The 10688-nt window shown below is 36.6% G+C and overlaps 1 protein-coding gene across 1 annotated transcript; it reads right to left on the reverse strand.

The window, feature by feature from the left end:
• Positions 1-2198: 2198 nt before the first annotated feature.
• Positions 2199-10207, reverse strand: LOC121422040 (bombesin receptor-activated protein C6orf89 homolog). The gene is made up of 7 exons (XM_041616845.1): positions 10090-10207; positions 7919-8287; positions 6729-6880; positions 6299-6486; positions 4282-4417; positions 3437-3569; positions 2199-2558 (listed from the first exon to the last, which is right to left on the reverse strand). The coding sequence occupies exons 2-7, from the start codon at positions 8277-8279 to the stop codon at positions 2470-2472; spliced, it is 1059 nt and encodes a 352-aa protein (XP_041472779.1). The 5' UTR covers positions 8280-8287; positions 10090-10207; the 3' UTR covers positions 2199-2469.
• Positions 10208-10688: the final 481 nt, after the last annotated feature.

A 10688-nucleotide genomic window follows, 5' to 3' on the forward strand; every position in this document is an offset into this window, starting at 1 on the left:
TTCCTTCAACTCAGAACTTTTTTAAGTACAGGCACTGATGAAAGCCTTACTTCCATTTAAAGGGGGATCTGGCTTTGGTCATAAAATATTGTGTTGTTAAGGAGGAAAATAAATCAAACAGAATGGTGAAAGTTTGAAAGAAATTGGACGAGCAATAAGAATATTATGGCTGCTTTAAAATTCAGAGATCCCTCGGACTGAAGATTTCAAATTGGCTACTGGGTAAGTAAATTATGACAAGGGTCAAAGACAACTTTCCCATAGGCCATGTACTTAATTGTCAGGGATTTGTGGTTTTCTCCTATGTACCCATTCCCTTGGGGCAGTAATCCAAATATAAACCAGGTAGTATATTGTTTTATGTCCTCATGAAAGAAAAGTATAATTTCAAGTAAAATTTTTGAAAAAAAAAACAGTTAAGCCATTTCATGTATTGGAGTACATGGAAGAGTAGTCCTTGCCTTACATCATTATGACATCACATATGCAGCTAATTCTCCATGGGTATAGTGATTACCAATATTTACAATTTTTGAAAATTCCTAACTTTTTAATTGATTGTCCGACATTGATCATACTTTCATCTATCAACTTGTCTGATTTTTCCGCTCTAACAACAAGTTTTCATTCGGGTTGGATTCCCCTTCAACCCTTCCCTGTTATGGAAATCCAGCTCATAATTTTCATATTGCAATGTATCATGTTATTTGCTATATCTTGTACAACGCCTACTTAGCTTGTACGCGAGAAAATAGGAGGCTGAATGTCAAACATTCGTACCATTGCACGCAAGACGTACCATCCAAAGTGTACCGTTGCACGGCTTTGGGAGGTGACGTCACAATACGATTCAATTCATTGCGCTCAGTAATGAAGGTTGAATACGCGCATAGCTTGCTGGCTACATGCGCAATGCTGCCCGAGGTCATGTGCGCTTGTGGGATTTGCTTTTTGCTTTCAATTTTTTTGCTCCCTTTTCATGGATACTGCAAGAAAAAAACTCCCTTTTCCCCGATATTTTCGCTAAAGTGCGAGGCGTTGTACAACACAAATAGTGAATATTCCTATTCGTGCAATGGTGCGAGATTTCGCATTCGGTGAAAGAAACACTATTCAACTCAGCTAACGCCTTGTGAATAGAGCATCTTTCTTTCACCTCATGCGAAATCTCGCACCGTCGCACTCATGCCTATTCGCTATTTGTATACTGGCAACAATCAACTTAATAATAATAATATTGCATTAATAGAGCTTTGTAGAGCTCTTAATATCAAGATCTCTATGCACTTACATTGAAATTAAATATTGACCATAGTATACTGAACTTTTCTCTGACATGTTAGGGATTTTTTAAAGGACTTGTCTAACATTTTTTTCTGACAAAACAAGTTTTATCTGATAGTACCCATAGTAACAGTCACACACAAACACATGCTTCCCATCCAATCAAAATTAAGGATAGTTATTGTCTGAACTGACAACTCCTCGGAGAGAAAGACATATGTTGAGGAAATGTTCTCCAGCACATCGTAGTTAAGGTCCCAGAATGAGCCAGACATGTGCATCCACAAGCCTTAGGCATGAGACTCCCGCATTGCTCGGTGACACACCATTTGCTCCTGCGACATTTCCTCTGGTCTTCATATCTCAGAGGGCATAGGGTTAGAGATAGAATTGTTATAGATTTTTCAATTCAGAATAATGTGAAGACAAGGATCAGGGTTTATGTAGTGCTGGAGGTTAGATTAGAAGTTAGATTTCAGGTTTGGCTTTACATGCAGATTTTCCATCTAAGTGTAGGGTGGCTACTGGAGTTCGAGTTAGGGTCCACTACACAGGTGTTATCAAATTATAAACTCAGAAGTCTCTCTATACAAGGCTAGGGTGGAACTGCCCAAGAGCACATGGCCCACTTTATTTCTGTCTCCTTTCCAAATCATAGTCATCAATTAGCATAATCATTATAAGCCAATCAGCAAAAAAGTGTATAGTGTATCAATGTGTGTGTATTACAGAACATACAGAGAATCAATGAATTGAAGCATGTAATCCAGGTCAACTCCATGTGTAGCTAAAAAAATAAGTGAAATTTACAAAGACTGGGCAGATGAATTGAATTGCATCCAACATTCCAACTTGTTTATAGAAAGTTCTCTGACCTATAGAATACTGAACTGATTCTAACCTGTGTAGTGTACATGAAAGTTCTCTGACCTATGGAAATATAAAGGCTCGACATAAGCAAATGTCATGGCGCCCTCTTGCTCATGCGCCAAATCTCTTTTTCACACCTTTATCATTGTCTATCCCCATATACATTCACACACAATGGCTGGTGGTCTCAAGCTGAGCCACTCTTCCCTGCCTGAAATCTCTGGCAGGCATTGCTGGTCTTCGAACTTGGAATATCTGACGGGCTGCAAGACGGATGGACTCTGCAAGGTTCTAGGACTGAGTAGATGCCTATGATCATGCAAAGGAACCCAGACAGGACACGCTGATGCCGCCATCTCCGAATGGAAAGGACTGAAGCTCCCAGTATCTTGTATCAAGGAACACTGTAGATATATGATAGAGAAAGATTAAAATTTAGATTTTCATTTTTATTTCACATGACCAGTATGAGACACAAATAAATAAAATTTTGAGGAAAGATAGGGGTCCAGTTTCATGACAACTTGTTATAATATCAAATGCACAATTTCTAAATCAAATGCACTATCAACCAATAAGATTGAAGGATTCAGCAGTTAAAGTGTTATTCAAATTTGTTATTATAGCAAGGTTTATGAAAGGGACCCAGGTACTTAGCTCTTTGTGCGCTGGGCCACGAACCCCTCTGTACGGAATTATTTTCAGGGAGGGGAAACAATGGATTTGCTTGAGCGTGAAATGCGAAGTTCGCGAGGCATCAAGTGTGCATTGGTGCGAGGCGAATTATGCGTGGAAAGGGTTAATGAAGAAAATGACCTTGATTAATTGCATGACTATATGAAAGTAAAACAGGAAGAGAGGGAGAAAATACACTAGGCCCATATTCTGAAGTCAGGTTTAATTTAAAGTTGTGGTTTAACTATGGAAAGCCAGTTGTAACATAAATCTATAACAGTAGAGGTTCAATGTTCAGCTCATTTGACTCCCAAAACATAACTGCCTGGGAAGGATAAGTATGGCAGTTGTCTTCACCATGAAAGAATCAATAAAGAGCACAGTAAACATGAGAAGCATTCACTGTAAACAAAATTTTGAAACGTTTGGCTTCCCATAATTTTACCACAGAGTTAGACCATAAAGTTAAACTCGACTTCAGACTACGGGCCATGGAACACGATTTTGCAGAGAGACACTACAGTCATCTCTCTTTCACCTTATGCAAAATCTTGTACAATCACACTCTTGCCTATACGCTTGTATAATATAAATAAGTGAGACTCACAAACATTGCCGGGTTCCAGTAAGAGTGAGACGTCCGTGCAGTTGTTCTTGCATTGTGGGACTGGAGACAAGACTATCTCTCTTGATCCGTGAGATTGTGATATCCAGGCATAGCCAGGGAAAGACGGTTTAGGCTGCGTTTCAGAGATGGAAATTAAAACATGGTTACAAACTAAAGATAAGGGCATGTCATGGTCTAGTGGTTCAGACTCCCGTCTTTTAATCTGAGGGTCGTGGGTTCAAATCCCAGCTATATGGCATGTTTCCCAAATCGTGCTTTACTTGATCAACCCAGGTGAGGCGGTGAATGGGTGCCCATGTAGGACTCTTTTCTTGAAAGCTCCAAGTGCTGGAAATGGCAGCTTGATTGAGCTAATTAAAGCTGGGGTTAAAATAATGGTGTGCCTTAATGAAATAGACTTTATCTAGATAGATTTTTTATAGTATACGAATACTTCCTATTATGATCATTATTCTTATAATTAAAAAAATACAAATTATTACTATTATTTCTGTTTTTATAATAGTAATTATCATTATTGTTTTAGTATTATTGATATTAATATCAACATTATTCTTATAAATTCAACTAGAATCCAAAAAATTAAACTATATCTATTTGATTTTCTTCCAAGTAAATATACAACATGACTAGTACCTCATCATAATTAAGCACAATATTCTTCTTGTAAATTGATTTCTTTCAAAACTTTTGTGTTGTATCTGATATTTTATATCATAAAGTTTTGAAAAAGGCCAATATTCCTCACATTTGACTTAACTTCTTAACTTTGGATATGTAATACTAGTATGACATACCATGTTAAGAGTATAAGATTAACATACCATATTATGAGGATAAGATGAGGAAGAATCGATGATGAGGAACATCTCAGGAATGACCTCTGACCCAGAAGGAATAAAGCTCGGTTTACCACAAAGGTTCCTAACTAGACGCACACTACCAGCACTGGCTACTCTCCTGTCAAAGACAAAACAAAAGAAATTCTGATAATAAAAATGACCAAAAACAGAAGTGGCGATTGATGATGATGCACAGCATTTGTATAGCGCCATATATCTGTCAAAGACATTCAAAGTGGCAGTTTTGGAGGAGTCAGCCAATCTGGGTAGCCTGGAAGGGCGTGGAGAACTGTGACCCGCAGGTCTCTCCTGATATAACTGTTTGGGGGATGCAGGTGGACCACTACACCGGGGTTTCCCCTACTCTTATTCTAATAGTGCAGTGGGTTCTTCACGTGCAAAGGTGGTGACTCTCCTCTACACGGGGCTTCCATTTAACATCCTATCTGAGGGACGGAGTGTTTTCCAGTGTAACATAGCCTGCATCTATGAAACAGGGAAGAGACGTTTACACACAACGCGCAGGCTTGAATAAGTTGCAAAATGCTGAATAAGTGCAAAATACACGGAGAATTTTGATAATAAACTGACCTAAAACAAGCCTGTATAACAAAAACTAAACTTTTACCCTGCTTAATACCTAGGTAGACTCTTGATAATAAAATGACAAAGGTATGTATCCTGAACCCGGGTATATAACATGGTCCAACTCTGTGCTAAAATTATGGGAAGCCAAACATGTCAAAACTTGTACACCTATGGCATGTTTCTCATGTTTACTGTGATCATTCCTTATCCTTAAGTGAAGACAATTATCTTATTCATCTTAAATATTTAAAGGTAAATGCTAGTTTTGGTAACAATATCAAAATGAATTCGTACAGAATCCAATGAAATTACCACCAAAGTGTCTGTTTATATAAATAAAATGCATTTGCCACAGGATTCTGGAAGAAATAGTGCAATTGCTGAGAAATTAGCAAATAAGCACAGGATTCGGGTAGAGCGTCGGGCCCGACGCTCTAAGCAATAATTATACATTGTCCCACGTGCGCTTATCTGTGTTGGGGATCTTTGGTGTGAACGTTTTTCAGCGTAGATTTCAAGATTTCACAAAGTTCAGTTAATGTAACTGTACCAGATCTAGATCCTCGATGATATACTGACAATTAAGCCTTGTTTTACAGACTTTCTCATGAAATCAGTGTTTACTGCAACTACTGGAATTTCTCTTTAATACACAGACATTTAAGGGTGATTTGAGAGTCAAATGTGCTTATACTATGAACCTCTACTGTTAGAGATTTATGTCACGATTGGCTATCCATAGTTAAACCACAACTTTAGACCAGTGTTTATAACTTAAACCTAACTTTAGAATATGGGCCAAACCGTCTAATAAAACTCTCCTTCCAGATGAGACGCAACACTACCAGCGCTTGCTGCTCTCCTGTCAAATATTAAGCAAAGATTACTTGATAATAAAATCACCTGAAGTGTAACTGACTATTGTTTGTGCTGAATTTATGGGGTAGGATTTGGACAACAACAAAAAACATAACTATGTAATGAAACTTTCCCAAAATTTTAATTTCCGCTGATCTATGTATATTTATTTTGGCTTCCGATAGGACCTTCAAGAAACTTTTATCAACGTTGAGGTATAAAAATCAAAACATCAAGATCGTAAAATGTTAGAATTTTAGAGAGCAGGACCCCGTCTTACAAAGAGTTACGATTGATCCGATCAATCTCAACTATATGGAAATCCATCAGTGTCATAATATTTTCTACAGGAAGTTTGTTCATGCAATTAACTTTGTGAACAAAGATGAGCACACTGAATAGTCAAGAAAATGATGAATGTATGAATATACATCATATCAAGAAATTATTTTGAATGAACAAACATACATTTTAGATGTTGACATAGCTGGCTTTCCATAGTTGTGATTGATCGGATCAATTGTAATTCTTTGCAAGACAGGGCCTGGTTTACCACTCAAATGAAAATGGAGACTGTTCAAGATCATCCTCAACTCTCTCCTCTGTAAATAGATCAGCTGTTGAATGCACAAATGGATTGGAAGATTGAACATGATCCGCTCTGGTTTGGCTGAAAATCTTCTGGTTTTTACTGTGCCATGTCTGCATGTCGCCATATGTGAACTGATTGACTTTTGGATCCTGCATTGATATTAAATAATTAGAGAGATATCAATATTATTGGTATGATTTGATTATTACCATTATCATCTGACATCATTATGATTTTTTATTGATATTATCATCAATATTACTATAATATTAGTATCATTATTACTATTAATATTATCTTCATCATCCTCCTCTTCATCATCATCACCAACACCACCACCACCACCAATATCACCATCATCAGCATCATCACCATACCCATCAATCGATACCTTAAACATGAAAGGACGTCCGAAACTAAAATAGCCTGAAGCACCTTCGATGACTTCAATACTAGACACAACTGTGCATGGATAGCAGTCGGGAAAATCAGTAGCACCATGATACAGGGGATTCGGTAAGGCACATTCTGAGTAATAGATGTCTAGAGAAATAATTAAAAGTTACATCATCACATCAAAAATTTTCCTTGTTAAGTCAAACTTTCATAAGCTGAATAATTGCCTACATTATAAAGTCAAAGCATTTTATTCAGACCGGGGTCCTGTAACACAAGGGTTACACATGAATCGCTAATATGCAAGAACAATTCTGATTGGTTTCTAGTCAGTCTATTGAGCAAAACGCACAAGCAACAATGATCTTGATATGCCATTTCATTTCGCGATCATTCACAAACCCATGTGTAATGGGGCCTTGTAGTTTAAGATGTTTACTTGCATCTTCTACATCTTACTTTGCCTAGGTTGAAAAAGAAATCAGTGGTGCTGAAGTTTTGACTAGGGCAGTTTCCCCTATAATTCATATTAATGTGTATCATATGCCCTTTTATAACCTTTCTGACTCTGTATTGCAATTTTTACTTTTGAAATCCACAGAAATTAATTATATCCAGTCAAAATACTGTATGTTTCAAACTTATGTTAATGGCAATAATTTGAAAATAATCCACTTTCCAAAATTTACAATTTCTCTGCATTCTGGAATCTGGAGCACATCAACTATCATTAATTAAAAAAGAATTGCAGCTGAGTCAAATATAAAATTTATTTTCAAAATAAATTAATTTCTTGTTTGTCATATTTTGAGGAGCCCACACTATACAAGCTTTGCTTTTTAGTGGGATCCTACATTTCACAAATTATCACAAATCCTTTACACATGATTTTTTGTATGCAACTTTCTTTAATTTTCAAGTTGATTTAGTGACCTTGGTATATTTTTTTTATGATGTTGACTTGTTATAATTGTATTTATTTGATTTATATTTTGTTGAAAATGAAATGTGAACTCATAATCTCAATCGTATAAAAAGCAATCAGAACTAAGGCATGATTCTGGCTCTGACCTGTAAAGAAACATCTATATTAGGTACATATAAATTTCAGATATACACAAAAGATTCAATTTCTTTAATGGAAAATTAACCAATTTTTAAACGTCATAATCAATCAAAACTTACAACTTAAATCGACTCTCCTTGCAAGCGGTAGACTTAACAATCGAACAGCTCTCATTACCGGATAAGACGTCTTAAAAAACAGGAGTTCAAAGAATTGCTTGGTTGGTTTGTGGTTAATGATTACAACCCATAGACAGAGCAAGATGACTGAAAAGATGATTGTCCCTTGAGCTAGATTTCTCCACAATTTTGAAGCCGGTTTAGACTGTCTTTTGTTAGCCTTGAGTGCTAAAATGATGCAGTCATCGATGTCAGATCCTGTCAGACCTTGTTGGCTTGCAAGGTCTTTGAAGTGGTTGATTTTCTCCTCCACCCTCTCCTTTAGAATTTGCGTCCGGGTACGTGGCTGGCGTTCTGCCATCGTGTGCCCTGATTAATGAAAAAATATACAATCACCAGAATTATTTCAATTTAAAGGTAAAAGAAATCAGTTGCAAATAATTATTTTTATGAGAAAGTCTTTGAAATTAAGGATAATTGGCACCACATTGTTATAGATCTTGATCTGGTACATTGAAATTAACTCATCTTTGTGAAATCATGAAATCTTAGCTGAAAACAGATAATTCTGATGATCACGAAAACAAAAAAGGCATATGGGTAAGTGTACCGTATTCTGCTTGGAAAAATAAACAGACATTTTATGGAATTCCTTGCTTATTTTGCTAATTTCTCAGCAATTACACAGTTTTCCCATGCAGGGCCATTAGGTACATACATACAAACACTTGCGGCCATTTTATTGAATTCTGTTCAAACTCAATTTTAGATCGGTCACAACTGGCATTTACCTTTTAAGTCTAGTACCGTATATCTAAAAATAACAGGATAAATTCTTTTATAGAACACAACTATGCTATTGCTTGCGCGATCGTTTGCGATTACTTGGTCACAATAGATGTTGCACAGAATTGCGACATTTGTAAGCATTTCGTACTACCAATTGTGAAAGGGGCTTTACATACATATTCTAATACTGTTTTAAGTATTGAACTAAGGTTACATTGATGACCCAAAACTTTGCCAGAGCCTTACCAGACATGGCAACAGCGAACTAACAAGCAATGGAGGCAAACATGATTTCACTATTCATTCAAATAGGGTCTTACAGTTACGGTCTAATGAAAGTCAAGACCTCCCCTCCAGCTCCAAATTAATGTGAAAACTAGAGGAAAATAGAACAAGTATCTTAAAGTCATACACCAAAATATTACTAGCCAATTTGGACGTCAAATAAGATATTTTAACTACATGATGCTGCATCTTTAAGCTGCATACATGCTTTTCTTGTCCCTAAATTAAACCTGTCAAAGTAACCTGCCTGTCTTTCAATCCCCCTGGACTTGACATTTAACAGACTAATTGACTCAACTTTTTGCAGTCGTACCTGCCGATCTCCGAACAGCGGAGGAACTGAAACGACAGAGAGAGAGAGAGAGCTGTTCATGCGCAAGCAAATGAGATAAATTTTGTTATCAATGCCCATCAGCTACCTGTCATGCCTGTGACTGTTATTGTCACTGTGACTTTCATTCATAAATTCATCATCTGCACACCTATCATGTAGTGTACACAATCAAAAAACTAAATCAGACATTGACAAATCCTGCACTTCTGCGTGGGCCTGGCTCTGTCCGTCTTCTTCATTCAAGACTTGAGTAACAAATATTCTTAAGATTGATCCCTAATTAATTGCCCATCTTTTATATCAACCACAAAAGTTTAATTTTTTGATTAATTTTTTAATTAATTCTAGTTACAAGATTAACAGTTAAAAGTCAGGGTTGCGAATCTTGCAATACTTCAAATCAAACTTGAACTTCATATCTATTCATCATTCATGCATACGGTCATGACACTCCCAGTAGGCCCTACTCATTTAAATTTTGAACATGTCATTTTTTTAAATATAAGTATGAGATGGCATGACATGGATTGTTAATCATGAAAATTGAAATGATATACCATGTCCATGCCTAGACAGGAATAACCGTCGTTTCTGGGATTTATTCAACAATTTCTGATTAATTACTGTAACGTAGTTCAGCGGAACAACTAAAATACAGTACAGAGACTGAAGCTTTTGGTCTAGTCCATGCCAAGCAAATATGATTGTTACACTTGTCTTAGGAATATATAGAATGTATAAGAAGATCGTAATCGATACGTACAAGTTCTTCAATCCTTCATCAATTCAATATGTCCTCGGTCCAAAATGAGATGAATTCTGAACTGGATCTGCAAGCAAGGATCCGAACTAGTTGCAAGTGGACAGCTCCAAATTTAGGGAAATTCCCTTTACGCTGACGCCTGACAATGCACACACATTCAGCACATGAGGGCGGCAGAGTTCATGCTCCAAATTGATGTCTTTCCTTTTCATCAGAGATTGGCGAGTGGAGAAAACCCAGATGTGATGATTAAAGGTAATTTGAGATGATCAGTTGAGCAAGATCTTGATTTATGAGTCGTCTTTGGGGGGATAAGTTTGATAATATTAGTTATTTTAGTCATTTTATTGCTTGGATGTGTGAAGTTTTGGTGCAGAAATTTTTGATCGGTCCCACCTGTACAAAATTGCGTCGTGTACTTTGTTTAGGGTGTCTGGAGAAAAAAATTATTTTTCTTATTTCAAGAAAATATCACATTTTCTTTGTGAATTTGAAGAGAAATGACCTTCAGACTGACAGAAACGTAACATTTTTGAAAAAATTCCAATTATTGGCTGCAAAAGAGAAGAATGAAATTAGGTCAATTTTCAGCATTTCTC

This window comes from Lytechinus variegatus, chromosome 9 (assembly GCF_018143015.1).
Source record: "Lytechinus variegatus isolate NC3 chromosome 9, Lvar_3.0, whole genome shotgun sequence".
Lineage (NCBI taxonomy): Eukaryota > Metazoa > Echinodermata > Echinoidea > Temnopleuroida > Toxopneustidae > Lytechinus > Lytechinus variegatus.